This window comes from Neofelis nebulosa, chromosome 13 (assembly GCF_028018385.1).
Source record: "Neofelis nebulosa isolate mNeoNeb1 chromosome 13, mNeoNeb1.pri, whole genome shotgun sequence".
Taxonomy (NCBI): domain Eukaryota; kingdom Metazoa; phylum Chordata; class Mammalia; order Carnivora; family Felidae; genus Neofelis; species Neofelis nebulosa.
In genome coordinates, this window is record NC_080794.1 from 10,555,717 (window position 1) to 10,582,444 (window position 26,728).

General features: G+C 40.7%; 2 protein-coding genes across 13 annotated transcripts in view; both read right to left on the bottom strand.

Annotated features, from left to right (window-relative positions):
- The window catches only part of LOC131493669 (zinc finger protein 37A-like), a 126,362-nt gene extending 118,022 nt beyond the window's left edge, over positions 1-8,340 (bottom strand). For 9 of the 10 annotated variants that reach the window (XM_058698292.1, XM_058698282.1, XM_058698284.1 and 6 more), the window contains exons 1-2: positions 8,226-8,340; positions 93-237 (exon numbers count right to left, since the gene is read on the bottom strand). In XM_058698292.1, the coding sequence (XP_058554275.1) occupies positions 93-237; positions 8,226-8,240 (160 nt within the window). In that variant the 5' untranslated portion in view covers positions 8,241-8,340. Of the gene's footprint in view, positions 1-92; positions 238-8,225 lie in introns of those variants that run through there. The other variant, XM_058698279.1, reaches the window with a different exon arrangement.
- LOC131493689 (zinc finger protein 37A-like) lies at positions 110-24,012 on the bottom strand. 3 transcript variants are annotated; one of them, XM_058698340.1, is made up of 4 exons: positions 22,044-24,004; positions 15,880-16,006; positions 15,514-15,603; positions 110-237 (listed from the first exon to the last, which is right to left on the bottom strand). In XM_058698340.1, exons 1-4 carry the CDS (start codon positions 22,134-22,136, stop codon positions 233-235), a joined length of 315 nt encoding a protein of 104 aa, XP_058554323.1. In that variant the 5' UTR covers positions 22,137-24,004; the 3' UTR covers positions 110-232. The 3 variants fall into 3 exon arrangements, with proteins under 3 accessions (XP_058554323.1, XP_058554322.1, XP_058554321.1); XM_058698339.1 differs by lacking the exon at positions 110-237 and adding an exon at positions 7,567-8,357 and having other exon boundaries at positions 22,044-24,012; XM_058698338.1 differs by lacking the exon at positions 110-237 and adding an exon at positions 8,941-9,134 and having other exon boundaries at positions 22,044-22,576.
- Between the last annotated feature and the right edge of the window lie 2,716 nt (positions 24,013-26,728).

The following is a 26,728-nucleotide window of genomic DNA, read 5'->3' on the forward strand; positions in this document are numbered from 1 at the left end:
TAAATATCATTCAACGTGGCACAGAGCCTATACGCCTCATAATTAACACAATCAAAACATGCTACTTGGAATTATATAAAAACAGTCCTTACCCACTGAGACAAGGTGGCTGTAGTTCTCCAGCATCACGTCCCTGTACAGGGACCTCTGACTTGAGTCCAAGCACTGCCACTCCTCCTGGGTGAAGCCCACGGTCACATCCTTAAATGATACCGATCCCTGGAATCTCTGTTCAATCTGAAATGTTCAGAATTGGGTGACATGGAAAAAGCTGTATGGGAACCAATCCTTCTCATGATTACCAAAACAGTCTGCAGAAGGTGTGTTTGGCTTTAGGCTTTGAGGGAAGACGAGAAATCTAACAAACGCTATGCCATTGCTTCAGGGTATTATTAACGTAAAAATCACCAAATCCCACAACGTATCCGGAACTGTTCCAATTCTTAGAAATGCTAAGATTAATAAAACTGTTCTTGTATTCAAGGAGCACATAATCTGATAAGAAAACATGCAGTGACAGGTTACAATCGCTAAGGTGAAGTATGCACAAGACAGACTAAAACAAACGAGCAGCAAAATTAGCTCTCTGTGGGGCCTCACTGAAGAACGGCTGGTGGAGAAGAGGAAACCCGTACTCGCATGAACACAGGGTCGTGGTCCCCGGTGCAAGCAAAGGCGGGGCTCCATTAACACATTCGCGAAATGAGAAGAGGGCAAATGGTGGAGGAAAAGTTGAGAATCCAGCCTGGATCTGTGATGACAGGAAGTGCCAGAAAGGAATTCATGGAATGGATCACAGAGTAAATTAGACCGAGTCTTCAATGTGTGATCACTTTCCACCTTAAAGAATATTTTGGAGTACTGGGGCGCCCGGATGGCTCAGTGGGTGGAGCGTCCGACTTCGACTCAGGTCACGATCTCGCAGTTCCTGAGTTCGAGCCCCGCGTCGGGCTCTGCTGACAGCTCGGGAGTCTGGAGCCAGCTTCGGATTCTGTGTCTCCCTCTCTCCCTGCCCCTTCCCTGCTCATGATCTGTCTCTCAAAAATGAATAAACATTAAAAAAAAATTAAAAAAAACAACCAAACACTTTTGAGTACTACCAAACTTGATATTTATGAATTACATAAATATACTATCAATACATTTTGTTACAAATTTTTATTCTCCAGTTTAAAAGGTAAAAGCCGAGGGGTGCCTGGGTGGCTAAGTTCGGCTCAGGTCATGATCTCCGTGTTCACGGGTTTGAACCCCGCCTCGTGTTCTGTAAGGACAGCATGAAGCCTGCTTGGGGTTCTGTGTCTCCCTCTGTCCCTGCTCCTCCCCAACTCATGTTCTTTGTCTCTCTCTCTCTCTCTCTCAAAAATAAACATAAAAAAGTTAAAAAATATATGTAAATAACATGTTTCTACCTGTTGATGCAGCTACATATCGTGAGTATAAAGGCTGAGGTTCCTTAAGTACCTGAAGTGGGAGAATACGCTGAGACATGACAAGTCTATGACGAAGTGAGGTGGAGCAAGATGATAAAATCAGCAGCACACGAAGATCTTCCTGAGTCACTTTCAAAACCAGTAGGCACCTCAGGAACCACTGAGAACACTTCCAGGATCACTTGTAATGTGAGTTCCGGTTCTCACATTTCAAGTAGCAACCTGGCAGAAGAGGTATCTTCTGGTGGACCTGACTCAAGAGATCTCAAATCTGTCCACTTCTCAAACTGCATTTTCTGCAAATGAACTATTCTATAGAGATCCCGAACGTAAATCCTTATACGCTTCTGTAATTTCAGTACCGACAGCATAAAGGTGGTGTAGGATTGCACTAGCTAATCCAGAAAACTTACTCAACGTAGTATTATCCAGGCACATAATTAGAATTCACCAATCAAGAGATATATTCGATTCCAAATCATTCCTGACATACCAGCTCTGTCCTTTAATGAAACCGCTTCAAGAAATTTTTTTAGGTTTCTTTATTTATTTTGAGAGAGAAAGAGACAGCACGAGCAGGCGAGGGGCAGAGAGAAAGGGACACAGAGGATCCCACGCAGGCTCCATGCTGTGACAGTGGAGCCCCAAGCACGGCTCCATCCCAGGAACCGTGAGATCGTGACCTGGACTGAAATCAAGAGAAGGATGCTAAAGCCACTGAGCCACCCAGGTGCCCCATGAAACTGTCTGAAAAACAGTATTACAAATATTCTTCATTAAGGGAAACAAACTACTTCAGAGGGCTTCCACAAAATACGGGATAGCAGAAGATGACTGAAGTAAATGTAAAGGTCGAATTGCAGTAATAATAAAGGTCCTTTCATATGTTGAAAGAAAATTACAAACTATAACCACAATTTAAACTTAAATGATAATTAGTATTAGAATAAAAATTAAATACTGAACCACTCAAGAAGGAGTAAACTTTAAGTCCTGGCCCCCCAGCCTGCCCATAAGGGTACATTAGAAATCCTGCCCCTGACATGAACCTGGGCCACGTGACTTGCTTTGTCCAATGAAAAGTAGTACAAGGGAAATGTGTCACTTCAGGGAGAAGTTTCAGAGACATCATCCTTCATCCTTGACCCCATAATGCACAGCACAGGGAACAGAGCCACGCCTTAGCCCCTAAGATCACAGACACAAACGAAAAATAAATTTAGGAATCCTTTGTTATGACACAAGCTGACTGATGCAGTGTTGAAAAAAGAAAACAAAATAATCCAATAAAATACAAACGAACAACCTCTAGAGACCACTTGTGTATACAGCAGGCTTGAGCAGTCAAAGCTTGAGCAAGGCAAAAGGACCCACAGCGACCACGACCACCAAGCTGACGTGAACAGGCTCATTAAGCCACAGGCCCTCACTGACCAATGGGCTGCCCACGGCAGGCACAGGGCCTGAGATTACCAAAAAAGGGGGAAAAGTTACAGCTACTCTAGAACTACAGCCCCTCACCACCGCCTAGTAGCAGACGGTCTCCCCTTTGCCATCCTGCCCGCTGCTCCCTTGCAGGGTATCCGGTAAACTTCTATTTCCTCTGTTCTGTCTTGAGTGAATTCTTCACTGGCACCCCCTACTGGCTCCCACTCAATCGGGGTGCCCCACACAACCAAGAAAAAGCATAGGGAATAAATACATTGTCAGATGGAGGGACTAAAGCCTAACAAGAACAAATACAAATGGGGTACGTCACCCAATACAAAAAACAATTATGTTATTTTAGCCTTGAAAATCTTGTCTTTTCATTTTTAACCAGAAATGAAAAATCATGAGGAAAACAAAACAGGATCCCCACCGTAGGACTTACAGTAACGTCAAAATCACGTGAGTTTCTTTTAATGCCCTACACAGTTCTAAGAGTTTCTCCTTATAAAGAGCGATGTCTCATTCTTAGAATCCTCACCAGCTGGCACACATTAGGACACGTACTAACTATTCATAAATGGTTAATGAACGAAGTGAAGGAAGGCCTAATTAAGGTACGTTACAGGGAATACCAACTGCAGCGAAAGGGAGACTTATTTCAGTGATAAAAACAGTTGCAGTCAAATGGAACAGAAGAGAAACCCCCCAATAAACCCACGCTCATATGGTCGACTGATTTTTGACAGGGCTGCAAAAACACACAATGGAGAAAGGATAGTCTCTTCGGTAAATGGCAGCGGGAAAACGGGATACCGACACGCAAAAGAATGAAACTATACCCCTATCTTACACCACTCATACAAATTAACTTGAAATGAATCAGACTTAAACATAAGAACTGATACCATACAATTCCTAGAAGCAAACATAGGGGAGAAGCTCAACATTGTTCTCTAGGATGATGTTTTCTTTGGATAAGATGCCAAAAGCAAGGCAACAAAAGCTCAAACAAGACTTTATCGAACTTAAGAGCTCTGCCCAGCAAACAGTCCATGAACTGGAAAGTAACCTACAGAATGGGAAAATATATTCACAAATCATGTATCTGATAAGACGTTAATATCCAAAATGTATAAACAACTCATACAACTCAAAAACCAAAAAGCAAATAATCCAATTAAAATGAGCAAAGGAGGGGCGCCTGGGTGGCGCAGTCGGTTAAGCGTCCGACTTCAGCCAGGTCACGATCTCGCGGTCCGTGAGTTCGAGCCCCGCGTCAGGCTCTGGGCTGATGGCTCGGAGCCTGGAGCCTGTTTCCGATTCTGTGTCTCCCTCTCTCTCTGCCCCTCCCCCGTTCATGCTCTGTCTCTCTCTGTCCCAAAAATAAATAAAAAATGTTAAAAAATAAAAATAAAATAAAATAAAATAAAATGAGCAAAGGACCTGAACCGACATTTTTCCAAAGACCTACAAACGGACAATATGTACATGCAAAGGTGCTCAATATCATGAACCATCAAGGAATGCAAATCAAAACCACAATGAAATATCTCTTTCACACCTCTCAGAATGGCTATTATCAAAAAGACAAGAAATGACAAATGGCAAGACTGTGGCGTGAAGGGAATCCTCATTCACTGTTGGTGAGAATGTAAACTGGTGCTGCCACCTTGGGAAACACTATGGCGGTCTCTCAAAAAATTAAAAATGGAACTACCAGATGATCTAGCAATCCAATTCTAGGCACAAATCCAAAAGAAATGGAATCAAAACTGCAAAAGACCCCTGTAATCCCCTGTTCACTGCAACATTATTGATAGTAGCTGAGGCATGAGGCTTAGTGTTCATCAACAGAGGAATGGGGTAAAGATAATGCGTATACATACATGCATATATAATAAATATATATATAAACGCGCACACACACACACACATACACACACACACACACACACACACACACAATGGAATACTATTCAACCATAAAAACAAAGGAAATCCTGCCACTTGAGACAATATGGACAGACCTTGAGGGCATTATGCTAAATGAAGTAAGTCAGAAAGAAAACAAATACCATACACTATAACTCACCATAAAGCCAATTTCATAGAAACAGAGTATAAAATGGGGACTGCCAGAGGCTGGGAGAAAGAGGAAAAAAATGGGATGTTGTAACCCAGGGTCATGAGATCGATCCCCACACTGGGTGCAGAGCCTACTTAACAATGAAGAAAGAAAGGGAGGGAGGGAAACAAACTAATTCCAGGTAAAGATGTCCCTACCTATGAATGAATACCTAAGAAAGAAGTAGAAACAAAATAAAACACAATCTTGGGGAGAAAGCAGGAGGAAATACTCAAGAATTCTTGTTATGAATTCAACATATCTTTGACACTAAATACTAAATCCTAACAAGAACATGTCCCCCACCAGGAAAAAATACCTCACTGCTCAATGTCTCTCATGGACACAGATACATAATTCTAAAACAAAATATTGTCATTTGTCAAAAAAACCCAGTTAGGTTTATTTCAGACATATGTTGTTAGTTTTACATTTAAATTTGTTGTAATTAATTTTACATTAAATTTAATTGCATAAGATTTGATGTAATTTACTAAGAAAATGAAGGAGACAAATCATATGATGATTTCAATAGATGTCCAAAACCATTTTAAATAATTTAATTGGCACTCATTGGGGCGCTTGGCTGGCTCAGTCAGTTAAGCGTACAGCTTCGGCTCAGGTCATGATCTCACAGTTCATGGGTTCGAGCCCCAAGTTGGGCTCTGTGCTAACAGCTAGCCTGGGGCCTGCTTTGAATTCTCTGTCTCCCTCTCTCTCTGCTCCTTCCCTGCTGGTATTTTCTTTCTCTCTCAAAAATAAACATTAATATTTTTTTTTAATTTAATTGGCACTCATTAAAAAAAAAGAAAAATTTTAGGTAACTAGGAATAAAATTGGACATCCTTGATGCCATTATGAAATGTAAACAAATACAGCAAAAATCCATACTGAAAGGAAAGTTTCCCCCCTACTCTTGCTTCTATTTAATATTATATATTTGAGGACCTAAGAGGGCAATATAGAAAAAAAAGTACAAAATCTGGGAAAAGTATATGGCAGTGTCACTATTCCCAGATTATACATGTATATACATAAAAAATCCAAATTTTTGGATATACAGATAAACAATTAGATGTAGTAAATTAGTGTAGAAAACTTGTTGGAAATAAGGTCAATATATAAAAAATAACATGCCAGCAACAAGCAGTTAAAAAAGTGCAAATAAAAATATATTTAAATATTAATACATAATACAGGGTGGCTCAGTTGACCATCAGACTCTTGATTTCTGCTGTGGTCCTGACCCCAGGGACGTGGGATCCAGGCTCATGTCGGGCTCTACCCTGAGTGTGGAGTCGGCTTAAGATTCTCTCCATCCATCTCCCTCTACCCCTCTCCCCAGCTCATGCTACCTCTCTTGGGTGGGGGGAGATACATGTATATTTTTAAAAAACCACTAAACACAAAGAAATAATTCTAACAATGGGTGTGCAAGAATTCCACCCACTCTTGAAATTGCTGAACACTTATACACCATAAATTTATGAAATTTGCACAAACTCAATAATCAGACACATACAAATTAAACAGTGAGGTTTGTAACCATTTGAAGTAGGAATAACTTCTGTATCTGGAGAAGACACAGTTTTCTGATGAGTAACAATTTACCTAGAAAAATGAGAAATCCTAATATCCTGTAACTCAAAAATATTAATCACTGGACACTGGACCAGTGATTCTTAAACTTAATGTGTTATCAACCATCACACGGACATCCCATAAAAACACAGATTGCTGGGCCTGGCCTCCAAAAGTTCTCTTCCAGTCGGTTTGGGATGGTGGATCACAATCTGCATGTCAAACAAGTTTCAAGGGGACGCTGCCATTTCTGGCCAAAGATCCTCACTCTGAGAAGCAATGCTCCAGGGTCTGGAGATACATCTGCATTTACCATAGAGAATGACAAGGATATTCACAGCAGCTGTTATGTTAAGGAAACATGCAAATTATCTACAAGTCTATCAGTAAAATATAGTATTTAGAATACAATGTGGCCACACAGCGGGAAAATCCGACATTAAAAAAACCAAACTACAGGGGTGTCTAGGTGGTAAAGCATGTGACTCTTGATTTCAGCTCAGGTCATAATCTCACTGTCGTGAGACTGACCTCTGCACTGAGAGCGCAGCCTGATTAAGATTCTAATTAAAAAAAAAAAAAGGAAATAAGCTACATATGGATAGATCTCAAATTACTAGTGAACTAAGAAGAGAAAATGCCTGTCAATTACACATTAAGATAATTTACATATTTTTAGAAGTACTCAAAACAATAAACAGTATTATTCAACCATTTTTCCAGTATCCATCAAAAGAGACAAAGAGTCTCCTGGAAAGAGTGGTCAGTAAATACAATTAAATCATTGGCAACCTTTACCTGGACAGATCCCAAACAGTGAAGAAGAAAAACCAAGGCAGAAAGCTATGGGATGAATTTGACGGAGAAGCTCAGACAGACTTACTGGAGAATTTAACTTTAAACGATAGGCTATATAACTCACAAACACAACCCGGCTAAAGTACTCATGGAGAGTTCTTTTTTTTTTTTTTTTTAATTTTTTTTTTAACATTTTATTTATTTTTGAGACAGAGAGAGACAGAGCATGAACAGGGGAGTGTGAGAGAGAGAGAGGGAGACACAGAATCTGAAGCAGGCTCCAGGCTCTGAGCTGTCAGCACAGAGCCTGACGTGGGGCTCAAACTCACGGAGTGTGAGATCCTGACCTGAGCCAAACTCGAAAGCTCAACCTACTGAGCCACCTGGGCGCCCCTAAACATATCAGGTTTTATACCAGGATCGAACAAGACGATCATTAAATTAACTGCTTGAACTAGCTCTTGAACCCTTTTACTTTCAGTGAGGAATAGTTTTAGGCACTCATTTCAGGGCTGTCACAGGAAGGTTATTCACTATGTGTGCCTACGTTAACACCAAAACTTCTTTGATATCATCCAAAAAGTCTGTGTCTTGAAAAAACTCTGTCTGTATCCGAAAGACTGTCTTCCTTTCTCCATGGTTTTCAGAAACAGAGATGTTATTTGTAGGTCAGCTTAGAAACTCTAAAATATAGAATGATCAGCATGCATCTACAAGCCATCTTAGCCTTGCTATTGATCTGTGACTCTGTATCTTCTGTAAAGGTAGATTTCTATCTATTGCTAATTTCCCATTAGTATGGGACTCTTACAAATCTCACCAAGTCCACTGCAAAATAATGTGGGGAATGAACAACTTACCTGGGATTTGTTCATTTTCTGCTGCCTTGGAAAAGTGTAGACAACTCTGGTGATGTCCTGAGTTACAGGAGAAATGAGGTCCTAAAAGAGCTGGCCTGCCTGGTGGCTCCTGAATGCTCCTGCCCTATAAAACTATACAACCCAATAGATAGGAAGAGCGTCAGTGCCTTTCACCTTCAGAAAGGACAGCAGACGCTCAAAGAACAACTATCGAATAGGACTCTGACTTAATCATGTAATGGCTGCTGGGCATAAAAGTTTTCACTGGGAAAACCTAAATATTTGCTTCCCGGGGATTTTTAACAGTTTAAAGCTCTCTTGAGGTTCACAAAAAATTTTTAAATTAAAAAGTAGGTTTAAATAAGACATTATACTCAGTGAGGTAACATTAAGTCTTCACCAAAACTGCTACAAAAAATACTCCCAACCTGGGGCACCTGGGTGGCTCAGTCAGTTAAGCCTGGATTCTTGTTCAGGTCAAGATCTCAGGGATGGTGGGATGGAGTGAGCCCCACATCAGGCTCTGCGTTGACAGTGTTGAACCCGCTTGGGATTCTCTCTCTCTCCCTCTTTCTCTGCTTCTTCTGGGCTCTCTCTCTCTCTCTCTCTCTCGCTCTCTCTCCCCAAAATAAGTAAACTTAAAAAAATACTCCTGATTAAACTGTTTATCAATTTCCCCACTGTTACTAAACCTTTGATTACTGATTACACAGAAAACGATAAAAAGCAATGCTTTAATGAAAGGTCTATGTTTTCATTTCTTGATCCTGGTTGCCGTTTCTCAAAAGGATCTTTTTAAAAGTCATTTGCCTTTCCTCGTGTGGAAAAGCAGGCAGTCTCTCTGGAGTCGGGAGACACAACTTCCAGGCTTCGCCACTAACAAACTGTGATTCTGAACAAGTCAGTAACCTTCGAGAAGAAAAACAAACAAACAAACAAACAAACAAACAAACAATGTTTCTATTCCATGAGACAAAAAGTAAGGGATTCTTGGAGATCCTTCCCTAATGCCGGACTGAGTAACACCACACCTCAAGAAGCAGTCGCGCACCCGACTGGAGAGCCGCTCGGGGGACTCCAGGAAGGAGACAAGGAGAACCAAGAGGCGGGGCGGTAACCGAGTCAGCCCAGGCAGGGGCGCCCGTCTTCCCGGACCACCCCGCCTCCACCCGACGCGCTCGCGCCCCCCTCCCGGCCGCGGCGCCGTCCCTCTCCCACCGCCTCCGGGCACACGCCCTCCTCCCGCGGCCTCCAGAACCGGGCCCCGCGAACGGCCCCGGCCGCTCCGGCAGGGACTGAGCACCGGGGCGGCCCGACCTCTAGTGCTGATGGACACGTCCCCATCCCGCCGTCCCCGGTCCACGGACCTCCTCCACGCCATCGGGCACCGACCGCCGGGGCACAGACTCCCGGGCACACGGCGCCCCCATTGGCCCTCGTCCAATAGTCCCAAGCTCACCTATCGATCCCTGCGCATGAAGCCCCAGAAAAGGTCAGAGACACGGCGGGTGCAGAACCGCCCCTCCCAACGAGAACTGAGTTAAACGGAAGGAAAAAAAGAAACAGGACGGAAGTGCAGAGACGCAGAAGGCGGTACTAGGCAAGCGCAGAACCGGACAGTGGGAGCGTTCCGCGCGGAAAGCCAGAGCTACCGCTCCTTTTAGACTCCTTGAGCGGCGATGGGCTTTAGTGGAGAGTGTGTAGTCTTTATCTAGCGTGAGAAGGTTGGGGCGCTTGTTAGTTACCCAAACAGTTACCCAAACTATCAGATCGCGTCAGGGAATCCCCAAAAGTTGCAGATTACAGCCGAGATCTATGTGCACCCAGTGTGCAATTTGGACACAGAGCTGAGCTGTCAGGAAAAGGAAACTGCTTGTCGACTTCACTTTTTTAAATACTAGGAAACAGATTCCATCAAGCAATAAAAATTTTTAAAATAAAAAAATAGTATCTGACACCGTCAGCGATTCTCTCTGGAAATAAAAAGCCAGGGAACGAGGGTGGGATCAAGCAAGATATCAAAATCATGAAAGCGGGGCGCCTGGGTGGCTCAGTCGGTTGAGCGGCCGACTTGGGCTCGGGTCATGATCTCGCGGTCCGTGAGTTCGAGCCCCGTGTCGGGCTCTGTGCTGACAGCTCAGAGCCAGGAGCCTGTTTCAGATTCTGTGTCTCGCTCTCTCCGACCCTCCCCCGTTCATGCTCTGTCTCTCTCTGTCTCAAAAATAAATAAACGTTAACAACAACAACAAAAAAAAATCATGAAAGCAATGAACAAAAATCGTAGATAAATCAGAAAATCGACAGTCCAAAAGAAAATGTCTTTATTCGTCTACATAATCTTATTCTTCCTTCTACGACACTAACATTACTTGAAGAAATGGAGATAGACCCTTTCACTGAAACTCAATATTCTGTGACAAATTCCACTAACACTGTCAACCAACTTTTGTACATACTTCTTTCTCTTTGATTTTTGTGTACTTTAATAGGTACTTTACAAAAGCATTCGTAACTTCATCTGTAATACATGAAAATCTAAACTGACAACATTTCAAAAAGAAAACTTCCCAGGAAATATCAACACGTATAATATTGCTCCACTACAAGTAGTCTGGCATCTGCTTCATGGAAACATGGCCATGATTAAGAGTGTTTTTTTGAATGTAGTCTAATCAATACAGCATTTCAAGGCAATGAGAAATGAATGGAATATTCCAAACAGCAAGTCATTCGCAACAGTTTGGAATAGTCTTAGGTACATAGTTCACACAGGGCATAATTCACAGGGATCCAAGATTTGAAATGTGTAAAATAAACCACTAGGGAAATAAAGGTGACAAGCTGTGACACCAAAAATAAAAACCATAAATTTAGTATCCGATGCGTTTTAGTATTAGCAATAACAAATAGTTCAGCTCGATTTTAAGTTAAAAGCAAATAAACAAGGAAATATATTTTTAATATTTGAAAGAAAAGATATGTTAATTAATAAAGAGATCTTTAAGTCAATAGAAACGTGAATCCGGCTACATAACTAAGCACTCATGATAAAAAAGAAATGACAGTGAATGACAAATGTATGTAAAAGTCTATTATGAGAATTTAAAAGAATGCAAATGTTTAAGTAAAAACATGTAACCTATCATTTATTGAGAGAAAATTTTTTCATTTTACTTCTATACACAAAAGTTCACTCTGGTGTAGTTTCAGGAATTGTGACAAAATGCGGAGATCTGTGTAACCACCACCACAGCCAAAATCCAAAACTATTTCACCACAGCCCTCAAATTCCTTCGTGCTACTCCTTTGAAGGCAAACTTCCTTACCACTCTATCCTCTGGCAGCTACTATCTATACATCATGCCTACAGGTTTGCCTTTTCTGGAAAGTCCCATGCATATAGAATCTTACAGTATGTAATCTTGTTGAGTCTGTACCTTTGACTGAGTACAATATACTTCAGATTCATCCTTCTTATTTTATGTATCAATACACATACATTGTTGGTTTTTATTTCCCAAGTCCTTGGGGCGCCTGGGTGGGTCAGTCCTTTAAGTGTTCGAATTCGGCTCAGGTTATGACCTCATGGTTCCTTTGTTCGAGCCCCACTTCGGGCCCTTTGCGGACAGCCCAGAGCCTGAAATCTGCTTCGGATTCTGTCTCCTCTCTCTGCCCCTCCCCTGCTTGCACCCTGTCTCTCTCTCTCTCTCTGGTATGTGCTTGAGGAGATACTTATTCCCAGTCACTGTTACTCTGAGTTTAATTCATGTAAACTCCCTGGAGGCTCGTTGCTATCAAATTTTACCGGATTGTTAATCTGGCACTTCCAGCACGTACACGACTCCACATGACGCTATCATAAAATTAACGTTCAGTGATGTGCGTACAAGAATGTTTACATCAGTCAGGGTCCAGATGGGAAGAGAATCCACCCAAATGTTATAAGAGAGGGAATTTAATAGAGCAGGTTAAAACAGGCATTTTAAAGGCAAAAGTGGACACTGAGGCAACACAGGCGTAACACGGGCAGAGAGCAGCTCCCATCTCAGGGTAACATGACGGAAGAAGTCACTCAGGAGAGCGGCCCCACAGAACTGGGATTCCACACCTGAAGCGGAGGAGGTGCTGGGTCATGCTGATACTACAGATACTCAGAGAAGAGCCCTGCAGAACTGGAATTCAGACCTTCAGACCTTCAGAGCGGTGTCGTCCAGTTACCGCAGGCCGCTCAGAAGGGCACGGAGGTGGGGGGATAACGCCTCTGAGGCTCACGCCTCCCAGCTGGTGTGCCCATCGGGGAGGGATCAATATGGCTGCACCTGGGAGACCTAAAAGAAGCTGGTGAGAAAACATGCTGGGATTCGACAGTGGTGATGGTTGCACGACTTTGTGAATATACTTACAAACCACTGAATTTTCCACTCTTAAAGGAGTGAATTTAATGATAGGTGAATTATATCTCACCTATTTTTAAATTTTTAAAACAATTTTTAAAAAGAAGCTGTAGTCTACTACTAGTGGCCAAAGTGCAGGGCCATCGCTGGGGTGATGTTAAGGAAAGCATCCCGTGATGACACCTCACAGCCTGGAGCCTGCTTTGAATTCTGTGTCTCCCTCTCTCTTTGACCCTCGCCCCCACGCGCTCTCTCTCTCAAAAATAAACATTAAAAAAAAAAGAGGTACTTAAAAAATAAGTCAGTAACACTAAAAAAAGATAAATGGGGAACCTGGGTGGCTTAGGTGGCTCAGCATCGAACTCTTAGTTTCAGCTCAGGTCATGATCTCACGTTTCTGTGAGACTGAGTCCTGACGGGCTCTGTCCTGGAGGTGCAGAGTCAGCTCAGAATCAGATCTCCTCTCTCTGCCCCTTCCCAACTCGTACTTTCTCTTTCGCTCCCTCAAAGTCAATAAATCTAAATAAATAAAACTCAAAAGATGTTCTTAGCAATTTTCTGTATTCGTTATACCCACGCGACCCTGAAGAAAATAGCCAACCTAGAAGAGTGACGCTGCCAGATATCATAACTTATAATTAAGTTACGATAAATAAAACGCAGTGGTATTGTCATGAAGGATAACTCAGCCAATACAACAATCAGAAAGCCCAGAAACAAAACCACAAATACATGCTCACACAATAAATGACAAATATAAAACCACCAATCAGCAGCAGAAAGGACAGTCTTTTCAACCATCATCAGAAGGCATGGAGAAGATCAGACATAACTCAGAAAAGATATTTTCAATAAATACATATTTCTACAAACAATTCATATCCAAGATATATTTTAAGACTTCTAGAATTCATTTTTAGGGAATTTTTTAAATATAATTTATTGTCAAAATGGATTACATACCACACTCAGTGCTCATCCCAACTAATGCCCTCCTCAGTTCCCATCACCCACTTTCCCCTCTCCCCCAACTCCATAAACCCTCAGTTTGTTCTCTGTATTCAAGAGTCTCTTATGGTTGCCCCCCCACCCCTGTTTGTAACTATTTTTTCCCTTTCTCTCCCCCCATGGTCTTGTGTTAAGTTTCTCAAGATCCACATGAGTAAAAATATAGTATCTATCTTTCTCTGACTGACTTAGTTCACTTAGCATAATACCTTCCGGTTCCATCCACGTTGCTGCAAATGGCATGATTTCATCCTTTCTCATTGCCAAGTAGTATTCCGTTGTATATATAAACCACATCTTCTTTAACCATTCATTAGTTGATGGACATTTAGGCTCTTTCCATAATTTGGCTGTTGTTGAAAGCGCTGCTATAAACATTGGGGTATAGGTGCCCCTATGCACCAGCACTCCTGTATCCCATGGGTAAATTCCTAGTAGTGCTACTGCTGGGTCATAGGGTAGTTCTAGTTTTAATTTTTTAAGGAATCTCCACACTTTTTCCAGAGCGGCTGCATCAGTTTGCATTCCCATCAAACTTCTAGAATTATTCAATAAGACCAATAACCCAATAAACTAGTATCGGCAAAAGACCTGAACAGTTACTTTGCTAAAGGACATCCAAAAAGCCAATGAACATATGAAAGCATACTCAACATCATTAGTCATCAGAGAAACGGCAATTAAAACCTGACGACATAGAGCAACACAACGACCAGAATGGTTGAATTTAATTAGACTGACAATATCAAGTGCTCATAATGATGAACTGCAATTAAACTCCTCACACACTGCTAGTGGCAATATGATTTAGTACAACCACGTTGGAAAACTGTTAAAACTAACACACATTGATAAATCTAGATATGTAGCTACTCTGTACCCAGCAAGTCCATTTCTGGTCACACATCTAACACACATAAGAGTTGAGGGGTGCCTGGGTGGCACAGTCAGGTGAGCATTCAACTCTTGGTTTCAGCTTGGGTGATAACCTCACGGTTCATGAGATTGGGCCTCACATCCGCTCTGTGCTGACAGCATGCAGCCTGCCGGGGACTCTCTCTCTCCCTCTCTCTCTGTTCTCCCCTGTCACATTCACACTCTCTCTCTCAAAATTAATGAATGAACTTCATTTAAAGATTTCAAAGATTTAAAAACAGTTTGTGTCCTCCAAAACACACACAGAAGAATATTTACATCAAGGTTTTTCAAATACTTTAAAACTCAAAAGAAATAAGTTTCAAAACAAGTGTGTTTCCAATATGTATCCTAAAGATGTAGCATAAAAATAAGGAGATAAACTCTGGGATAGTCACAATGGAATGCTACACAGACATATACAGCAATTAACTAATCATACACACAACATGGGTATTTTTCAAAGATACACTACTGAACCAAAGATGCCCGGTACTATATGTATATATACACACACATATAAAATACACATGGTTGTTATACACATATACAGACAGTATGTCTTAACTCAACATAACTTATTCCAATAAGAAAAAGATAACATTTGTGTTATCTTTTTATAGATAGTATAGATATCTTTAGTATAGATAGAAATAGAAATATATACTATAGAGAGCATACATATCTTTAGGTAGTATGTCTTAAGATGTCTTAACTCAACATAACTTATTCCAATAAAAAAAAAAGATAACATTTGTGTATAAAAGTGACAGTAGGAGATTCTGGGTGATTCAGGGACACTGAATATTTGAGTCAAGTCAACATGCCACTTCCAAAGGTTCATCGGTGCCTCTGAGAAGTGATTCCTGAAGACCACTTCAAAGACCATTTCAATGGTCTTAAGCTCTGAACTAACGCTTTGTCATCTAATTTCCTCCTAAACTCCAACTGACTCACACTGACGGACTCACCTGGGTCACTCTGGCCTGGGGACTCTAATATCCATGGCTCCTCTCCTTGCTCCAACTTGAGGATCACTTCTGGTTTAGGAATGGATAACCCTGTGAATAAGAATCGTATCACGTGGGACAAACTGGATGAGTTTCAGGACTTCTCAAGGTGGACGACAGTATAACTCAAAGACTACACAATAAAAAAAATTTAATTTAATCCCTGTTACGGGACAGAGGGAAACAAATTCCTTGTGACAACCAAAAGGGATAAACCATCCTTGGCCTCCAAATTCCAAAGCTAAATATTATTGTAGTCTACAAAAACTCTACAGGTTTCTGTAAATACAAAACTGGAGGCCTGCCTGAGCAACAAGCACTACCTACCCACTGCGACAAGGTGGCTGTAGTTCTCCAGCATCACGTCCCTGTACAGGGTCCTCTGAGCAGGGTCCAGGCGCTGCCACTCCTCCTCAGTGAAGCCCACAGTCACATCCCCGAATGACAATAATCCCTGCAAAAGCACATTGTGCTCAGTCTAAAGTAGTCAGAATCAGGAAATATGGGGAAAAAAAAAAAAAAAAAAAGATGTTCAAAGACAAATTCTTACATGTTTTGCCTGAAAACTGAACAGATAATGTTACTAACCTCTACCATATATATATATATATACCTTGTTTTGTGTTAGACTTTGCGAGTAAAAAAGAGATTAGAGTAGAAATACCACTGACGAATCAATTTATTCTTTAATGCAAAAGATCTGAGTGCACACATGTACTTGGAACTGCCCTGGTTCTGACAATTCCAAGTGGAATAAAATACTCTTTCTGATCTCAAAGAAGATATTCTCATAAGGAAACCCGCAAAGACATACCTGCCACAGGAATTAAAGAATCCACACCTAAGAAGACATTACGTTTATACATCAGGCTGATCCTTGGCACAAAGAGAGCCTACCACCATCAAACAATAAATAAGTAAGAAACAAAAACAGTAAGAAAATGCAGCAAACATTGCAGACTGCGGAGAATCTGATTTCCAAGCCACCACATTATTAAATTCAAATGCCCAATGTTTAATCAAAAAATCACAAGGCATAAAAGAAAACAGGAAAACATGTAACCATATAAAACTCCTAAAAAAAAAACAACAGACATGCTAATGAGCTCCTTGACATAGGTCTTGGCAATGGTTTTAGGTTTGACACCAAAAGCAAAAAAACAACACAAGAAGAAATAAATAGGAGTACATCATAACTAAAATGTTTCTTTGCACACCAAAGAAAATCATCAACAAAAATAGAAAGGAAACCTACTGAACACAGAAAATATTCCTGAGTCCTTTATCTCATAAGGGACTAATAGTCAAAATGTATAAAGTACTCACATAACTCACTTGCAAAAAACATATGAATACACATTGTTCAGAGAAGACATACAGGCCCATAAAAAAGATGCTCAACATCATTCATCATTAGGGAGAGGCAAATCAAAACCACAATGATATTACCTCCTACCTGTTAGAATGACTATCAAAAACACAAGGAGGAACAAGTGTTAACAAGGATTCAGACAAAAGGGAACACTGGGCACTGTGCGTGGGAATGTAAACTGGTGCTATGGAAAATAGTATGGAGGCTGTCCAGACAATTAAAAGTAGAACTACCATATGATCCAGGCATTCCACTTCCCAATATTTACCCACCCCCTCAAAAAAATAAAAACATTAACTCAAAAAGATACATACACCCCCATGTTTGCAGCAGCATTTTTTACAATATCCAAGATATGGACACAACCTGTCTACTGATGGATGAATGCATAAAGAAATTGTGGTATGTATATACAACGGAATATGATTCAGCCATGAAAAATAATGAAACCTTGCCATTTGCAACAACATGGATGGACTTTATGGCATGATGCTAAGTGAAATAAGTCAGGAAGAGAAAGACAAGTAAGTACCATGTGATCTCTCTTACATGTGGAATCTTAAAAAAACAAAAACAAAAAACAAGCTCATACAGAGAACAACTTGGTGGGGGGTGGGGTGGGGAAAATGGGTGAATCCTTTTCTAGTTTAAAAAACTGTCTTCAAGAGAACAAGGAAACTACAATATCTTTTATGAACATGGATGTAAAAAGTCCTCAACAAAATATTTCCAAACAGAATTCAGCAGCATAGTAAAAGGATTATTACATATCACAAAGCTATAGTAATCAAAACACATGGTACTGGCACCAAAATAGACACAAAAATCAATGGAACAGAATCGAGACCTCAGAAGTAAACCAAAACCTGTATGGTCAATTAATCTATGCCAAAGGAAGCAAGAATAAACTTTGTGAAGTAGACAGTCTCTTCAACAAATGGTGCCGGGAAAACTGGACAGCTCCATGCAAAAGAATTAAACTGGACCACTTTCTTACACTATACACAAAAAAGAAACTCAAAAGGGATTAAAGACCTAAATGTCAGCCCTGAAATCATAAAACTCCTAGAAGAAAACTACACCCACTAACTTCTTTGACATGGGCCATAGAAACACTTTTCTAGATATGTCTCCTCAGGCAAGGGAAGTAACAGCAAAAATAAACTGTTGCAACTACACCAAAATAAAAAGCTTTTGCACAAAGAAAACCATCAACAAAACAAAAAGGCAACCCAGTGAATGGGAGGAAATATCTGAAAATGATATATCCAATAAAGAGGTTAATAACCAAAACATATGAAGAGCTTATACACCTGATTAAAGCAGACATACAGGAGCGCCTGGGTGGCTCAGTCAGTTAAGCATCCGACTTTGGCTCAGGTCATGATCTCACGGTTCGTGGGTTCGAGCCCCACATTGAGCTTTGTGCTGACAGCTTGGAGCCTGGAGCCTGTTTCAGGTTCTGTGTCTCCCTCTCTCTCTGCCCTTCCCCTGCTCCTGCTCTCTGTAACCCTCTCTCTCAGACACAGGAAAACATGTTCAACGTCACTCATCATCAGAGAAATGCAAATCAAAACCACAATGAGGTATCACCTCACACCTGTCAGAATGGCTAGTATCAAAAAGAAATAACAAATGTTGGCGAGGATGTGGAGAAAAATGTAAATTTTTGGTGGGAATGGAACTGGTGCAATCACTGTGGAAAACAGCATGGTGGTTTCTCAGAAAAGTAAAAATGGAAATACCATATGACCCAGTAGTTCCACTACCGTGCATTTAGCCAAAGTAAATAAAACACTTAATTTGAAAAGACACATACACCCCTATGTTTACTGCAGTATTATTTACAATACCCAAGATATGGAAGCAACCCAAGTGTTCACTGATACATGAAGGAATAGAGAAGATTTGGTATATATACACAATGCAATATTACATAGGCATTAAAAAGAATGAGATCTTGGGATTTGGGACAAAATGGATGGCACTAAAATGTATTAAGCTAAGTGAAATAAGACAGACAGAAAAAGAAAAATACCACATGATTTCACTTCCATGTGGAATCTAAAAAAGAAAACAAATGGACAAAGAAACAAAAGAGACCCATAAATACAAAGAACAACCTGGTGGTTGCTAAGGGAAAGTGTTGGAAGATGGGTGAAACCGAGAAAGAGGATTAGGAGTTACAACCTTCGAGTTACTAAATAAATCATGGAGATGAAAAGTACAGAACAGCAAATAAGGTCAGTAATACTGTAATAACGTATGGCAACAGCTGGTGACTACACTTATTGTGGTAAGACTAATGTAAACAATTGTTGAATCAGTATGCTGTACACCTTACACTAATAAAATTGTATGTTAATTATATTTCAATTAAAAAATAAAATAAAATAGGGGCACCTGGGTACCTCAGTCAGTTGAGCAACCCAGTCTTGTATTTGGCTCAGGTCATGATCCAGGGTCATGAGATCAAGCCCCATGTCACACTCCACACTGGGCATGGAGCCTGTCTAAGAGTCTGTGTTTCCGTTTTCCTCTTCCCTGCTCACACCCACACTCACTGTCTCTCTAAAAAATTAATAACATTTAATTTACTTTCATTCAAGTTTTCAAAAAGGATTATACACCATGACCAAGTAGATCCATTCCTGGAATGCAAGGATGGTTCAACATACAAAAACCGATTAATATAATATACCACGTCAATACAATGAAGGGATAAAAAAACCACATGACAATCTCAAGTGATGCAGAAAAAGCATGTGACAAAGTTCAACAATCTTTCATGGTAACAGCACTCAACAAAAGAAGGGAACTACATCCACATTTCCACATAATAAAATCCACGTATAGAAAGAAAGAAAGAAGGAAGGAAGGAAGGAAGGAAGGAAGGAAGGAAGGAAGGAAGGAAGGAAAGAAAGAAAGAAAGAAAGAAAGAAAGAAAGAAAGAAAGAAAGAAAGAAAGAAAGAAAGAAAGAAAGAAAGAAAGAAAGAAAACACAGGCAAATTATTCTCAGTGGTGAGAAGGTAGAAAGCTAATCCTGTCAGATCAGGAGCAAGGTCAGGATGTCTGCTTTCACCACTTGTCTTCAACACAGGACTGGATGTTCTAGTCAGAGCATTAGACAAGAAAAAGAAATAAAAAGCATCTAAATTAGAAAGGAAAAAGTAAAGGCATCTGTGCAAATGAAATAATATTACATGTAGAAAAACCTAAAGACTCCACAAAAAAAGCGGCTGCATCAACTAAATGAATTCAGCAAAGTAGCAAGATACAGCAACACACAAAATTCAGTTGCATTTCTATATAGGTACAATGAACGACCTGAAACGGAAATTACAAAGCCAATTCCACTTACCAAAGCATCAAACAAAATCTTAGGAATTACTGTGACCAAAGATGTAAAAGATCTGCACAATAAAAACTACAAAATAGTGCTGAAGGCATTAAAGAAGGAATTAATAAATGGAAACACATCCCATGTTCATGGATTAGACAACTTCTTGTTAAAATGTCAATACTACTCAAAGTGATGTACAGTTTCAATGAAATCCTTAGCAAAATCCCAATGACGTTTTTTGCAGAAATTAAAAAAAAAAAACCCATCCTAAAATTCAAAGAAACCAGACTATCCACAACAATCCTGAAAAACAACAAAACTGGAAGACTTACACTTCCTGATTTCAAAACTTAGTACAAAGCCACAGCAATCAAAACAGGATGGTACCAGCATAAAAAGGGACAAATAAGACCAATGGAATAGAAAAAAAGAGTCCAGAAATAAACACTCACACATATTGTCAAATGATTTTTGACAAGGCTGTCAAGACCACTCAATGGGAAAATGACAGTCTTTTCATCAAATGGCACTAGAAAAACTGCATAGCCACATGCAAAAGAATAAAGTTGGACCCTTACCTAACACCATAGACAAAATCAACTCACACCAAGAACCTAAATTTAAGATCTAAAACAACAAAACTTAGAAGAAAACATAGGACAAAAGATCCACAACACTGGACTTGGCAAGGTTTTCCTGGAGACGACATCAAAGGCATGGGTAACAAAGAAGAAATTGACAAACTTTTCATGAAAATGGAAATATTTTCACTACAAAAGATACTATCCACAGAGTTCAAAGTCAATCCACAGGAAAAAATATTTATAATTCATATATCTGATAAGGAATTAATATCCAGAATATATAGACAACTCCTAATATTCAGCAACAACAACAACAAAACCCAAAACAATCCAATTCAAAAATGGGCAATGCAGTTGAACAGATACTTCTCCAAAGAAGATACACAAATGGCCAATACACAAGAAAAGATACCAAAGGAAATACAAGTCAAAGGTACAGTAAGATCCCACCTCACACCCATTAAGATTGCTACTACCAAAAAAAGAAAAAGCAACTGTTGGCAAGGATGCAGAGGAAATGGGAACTCCCGTGCTCTGCTGCTGACAGTGTAAAGCGGTACAACCATTGTAGAAACAGGATGGAGCTTCCTCAAAAGTGAAACTAGAATTACCTTACGGCCCAGCAATTTTCCTTCGAGGTATATACCCAAGAGGAGGTCTCAACCACACGTCTGCACACTCGTGCTCACGGCAGCATCATTATTCACAATAGCGGAAACATGGAAGCAACTCAGGTGTCCACGGACAGGTGAATGGACAAGCATAATGTGCATATACGTACAATGGGATATCACTCAGCCTTAAAAATGGAAAAAACCCTGCAATACGCTACAGCATGGATGAATCTTGAGGACGTAATGCTAAGCGAAATAAGCCAGTCACAAAAGGACAAAGACTGGGGAGTTATTGTTTAAGAGGTATAGAATTTCAGTTTTTACAAGATGAAAAGAGTACGGGGATGAATGGTAGCGACATTTGCCCAACAATGTGAATGTATCTAATACCACTGAAGCGGCTCCTGTCACCTCCCAGAAGGCGTTACGCGGTTACCATGGGGACGGGACACTGACCACCGGTGGCTGGGAGGACGAAGACGGACCCTAGTGAAGAAGAACGTGGTCCCCCCCCCCCACCCCCAGGAGAGAAGCGACCACCCACGAACGCCCCCAGGCCAGTTTCCGCCGGTCTTACTGAGGCCTCGGGCGACCCTTCACCTCGGAGACGAAAACACGAACCTTCGCTGGGTGACAAGCGCGGGGACGCGCTGGTTCGCATTCGATGCATACAGACAGAGCAGGACTCACCCCGCGCTCAGGCACCGAGCCGTTTCCTCCCTCACCGGCCCCTCCCGCGCGGGGCCTCCGTCCCACGGGTCACCCACATTCAACCACAGCCACCCGGGGGCTCGACCATCGCGTCCTCTCCGCCTGCGCCTCGGTACTCGGCAACTGAAGCATCCGGGACCGTCTTCTCCCGAGGCCGCTGACGCGAAATACCGAGAGGGGCGCAGTGCACATGCGCAGAAGGCCCAGAGCGGCTCATGTGGCGGACCCGCTAGTGCGGGCCTTTTCCCAAATTCCTGGCGCAACCTTGTTGGGAATCAGGCATCAGACTTAGGAGACGTTGGGTACAACTGCCCGATTTAGCAAATAAGGTACAAGCAGGAGACACTGAGACTACAGTCTGACTCATTGTTTATCCGAAATGAGTATCTAAATACACACCTCTTTCATTAATTGTTTCCTTAATGAATTGGCTCTCCTAGCCGTTCCATCTTTTGTAGAATGCACCTGCAGAATTTCTTCCAGGGACAGTCTGTGTTCCATTTATGTTATAACATAACTTCGACAGTAGTCATCCCTGTCTTATTTCATTCTTCGTCCTTTGAGACGTTCATTGATGAGAAAGCATAATCAATTTAGCATTATGAGTGGTCAGGATTCACCAGACTCAGCCCATCCTTAAATTGTTAGGGAAATATAATTGAAAACAAAATCTTGGGGCGCTTGGGTTTCTTAGTCGGTGAAGCATGGGACTTTGCCTCAGGTCATGATGTCACAGTTCATGAGTTGGAGGCCCAAGGCCCGGCTCTGTGCTGACACCTCAGAGCCTGGAGCCTGCTTGGGATTCTGTGTCTCCCTCTCTCTCTGCTTCTCACCCACTTATGCTCTGTCTCTCAAAAATAAATAAATGTTGAAAAAAAATTTTAAACATCCTCTCTGAACCTAGAAAACTTAACCACTCAGGCAGAAGACAAATAAAACAATTTTATCATTGAATGGTGGGATATATATCAAAGACAATCCAAGGACAGAAAGAAATCTCACCCTTTTTTACAGCCAAGGAGATACATCCCATCACATAAATGTTGCAAAAATAAACAATAACTACTTCTCAAGTAGGAGGACTTCACATCATCATTTATCACACATTGTTTGCCCTAAATTTGCCTGGTAATTGGATGACCACCTGTGTTAGTTTATTGGTTTTACAAGTTAAAAAAACAAGCTTCTCCTAACTTTATGACAGGAGGTAGTTTTGCAACTTGGATCAAGACCCCAACCACCAAAGTTTAGGCTTCTACGCTCTCACAGACTCTGGGAGACAGAAGTGCCAGCTCCCTATTACATTTCAAACAGATGGTTCTGAGGTCCTTGGGAAAGACATTCTAGGCTGTAAAACTGCCAAGAGACATTTAAGAAGATTTATGGTTCAGTCTCAAAAGCGCAGACAAAGAATTTACAACTTTACAAAGAAAATAATCTACAAGGAGGGATGTCTCTTCATTTTTAGCAGAATATGAAGCCTCTTATTTTTCATTTGTATATGCCCTTACACCACTCTTACCACTTACGGTTAATGTCGAACCGAAGGTCCTAGAAAGGGAAATTAGGCAATAAAATGGAATAAAAGTCATCCAGATTGGAAATAAAGTGGTAAAATGACATGAGCTTCTATGTAGAATATACTTAGGAACATGACAACAAACATCAGAACTAATCAATGATTGCAACACGGTTGCAGGATACAAGATCAATACATTAACAGCAAATGAACTTGTACACAATAGCACTGAGCAATCCACAAACAAACAAACAAAAAGTTCTTAGAAATGAATTTAACAGGGGCGCCTGAGTTGCTCAGTTGAAAGCATCCAACTTTGGCTCAGGTCATCATCTCACAGGTTTGTGAGTTCAAGCCCCACATGGGGATCTCTGCTGTCAGTGCAGAGTCCACTCTAGATCCTCTGTCTGCCCCCCTCTCCCTCCCTTGCTCTCACTTCTCTCTCTCTCAAAAATAAATAAGCATTAAAAAAAAAGAAATGAACAAAAATGAGCGTAAGACTTCTACAATTAAAGTTGCATGGTTTATACAAGATTTGTATAATAAAAATTTCAGTGAAAGATTTTGGAGATCTAAATAAACGGGAAATCAGGAGAGATGTTCAACAAGATGTTAAAAATGAAGTTCCAGTCCTTGTTCCTTCACAGAAACACCAATTTAACAACCACCCGTAGATAAAAATACCTTCAGATGATCTCCAGAATCTAGATGAGAGGTTAAAGCACATTGGTAGAGCACAGAAATAACAAAAAAGACATAATTGAAAGGAGTGAGAACAACAGTCTCACTATACCCTCATCACTCCTCCCCAAAACCCACACAGTGCAGCATCCAAAGAGATCCCCTCAGTCCATAAGTTCTCCTGTAGGAAAAAAGAGAGCAAAGTGGGGATCCAAGTTCAGTGTAGAGCCAGCACTGGGTCCATTCACCCCCAGACCCAGCCAACCAGTCCACCCAGAATATCTGGTCATGCTGACTTGTATAGGGCTTTTATTGACGATGCCAAGTCTGTAATGACTAGAAAAAGTAACCACTTCTTCAAATGTACAGACACCAACACAAGGCTATAAGGACCACAAAAAATTAGGGAAACATGCCACCACCAAAGGAACAAAATAAAGCTCCAGTAACAAACTCTCAATCAATAAAAATAATTCAAAATAATCATCTTCAAGAAGCTTAGTACAAGAGAACCCAGAGAGATAGCCAAATGAGATCATGGAAAACAACAAATGAACAAAATGAGAACTTCAACAAAGTGACAGAAACCACAACAAAGCACCAAATTGAAATTCTGGAGCCAAAGAATACAAAGATTGTAGTGAAAAACTTCAGTAGAAATCTTCAAAAATAGACACAATCAAGCAGAAGAAAAAAATCAGTGAACTCAAAGACAGGTCATTTAAACATATCCAGAGGAGCATAAAGGGAAAAAAAAATTTTTTTTTTTTTTTACGAGTGAAGGAAGCCTATAGGACCTATGGAATACTATCAGCTAAATCAACATACACATAATGGGAGTCCCAGAAGACAAGAGAAGGAAAGAAGCAAATGTATTTGTGTGTCCAAGAATGAGAAATAAATCTGACAAAAATTCATGGAAGGGGCAGCATTTTGTCCTTACTGGAACAGACACTCTGGATATAGACTTGCCTTCCTTGCACACAATGCTTCTGCCAAAACAACCATCTGTGGGCTAACAGAATATCCCACTGTCATGGGATTCCACACTGTGTTGCTTCTGATCAAGGAACCCACTTCACAGAAGAAGTAGAGAAGCAATGGACCCAGGGCTCATGAAATTCACTCATCTTATCACCTGTTCTACCATCCCAAAGAAGCCAGCTTGATTGAATGTCAGAATAACTTTCTGAAAATGCACAGTGCCACTGGGTGGCAATACGGTACAGAGCTGGGGCAAGTTCTCCAGAAGGCTGTATATGCTCTGAATCGGTGTCCAGTATATGGTGATATTTCTCCCATTGCCAGTATTCACAGGTCCATGAATCACAGGGAGGAAATGGGATTGGCAGCATTATTACCCCTAGTGTCCAGTAGCAAAATTTTTGTTTCCTGTCCACAAGACCTTCTGGTTCTGCTGGCCTAGAAATATTAGTTCCAAATGGAGGAATGCTTCCACCAGGAGATGCAACAATGATTCCACTGAACTGGAAGTTAGGATCGTCACTTGGTGAATTTGGGCTCCCCATGCCTTCAAATCAACAGGCAGAGAAGGGAGATACTGTGCTGAGGCGATTGATCCTACTAAGAAGAAACTGGACTACTGCCACACATTGGGGATCAGGAAAAGTGTGTCTAGAATACAGGAGATCCCTTGAGGCATCTCACAGTACTAGCATGACCTGTGATTAAAATCAATGGAAAACTACAACAACCCAATTCAGGAAAGACTACTAGTGGCCCAGACCCTTCAGGAAAGAAGGTCTGGATCACCCCACCAGGTAAAGAACCATGACCAGCTGAGGGTAAGAGAAATAAACATAGTCATGAAAGATCATAATACATATCAGCTGTGACTGCATGAGCAGTTACAGAAATAAGGACTATAATTGTCAGAGGAGTATTTCTTCTTTATTTCATTAATATGTGTGTGCCCATACCTTAAGTATATGTACTTAATGTACATATAGGTATATATTAAATATTTACTTAACATACACTTAGTATAATATATACTTAAAATATACTGGGTATATATATTAAGCAGGTATCTTTGTTTATTTCCTTCTCTTATCCCTGTATCTGTAATATATGGTGTACTGATTTCATATCATAGTATTTAAGTACTGTTAACTTAAATCATAGTATTTAAGTTATGGATTATCAAGGAAAAAAGTAAACATCAATGAAGGACTTTGCATCCTCTTTCAGGGATAGGTTTAATGGTTTTTAATTGTACCCTGGAGATAGTTGTATAATGTTAGATGGAGGAAATAGGACTTTGTTATTGTCTTTATTTGGAGATTAAACATGGGATATGGTATTAGAAACCAAGATCTGGGCACTATGTG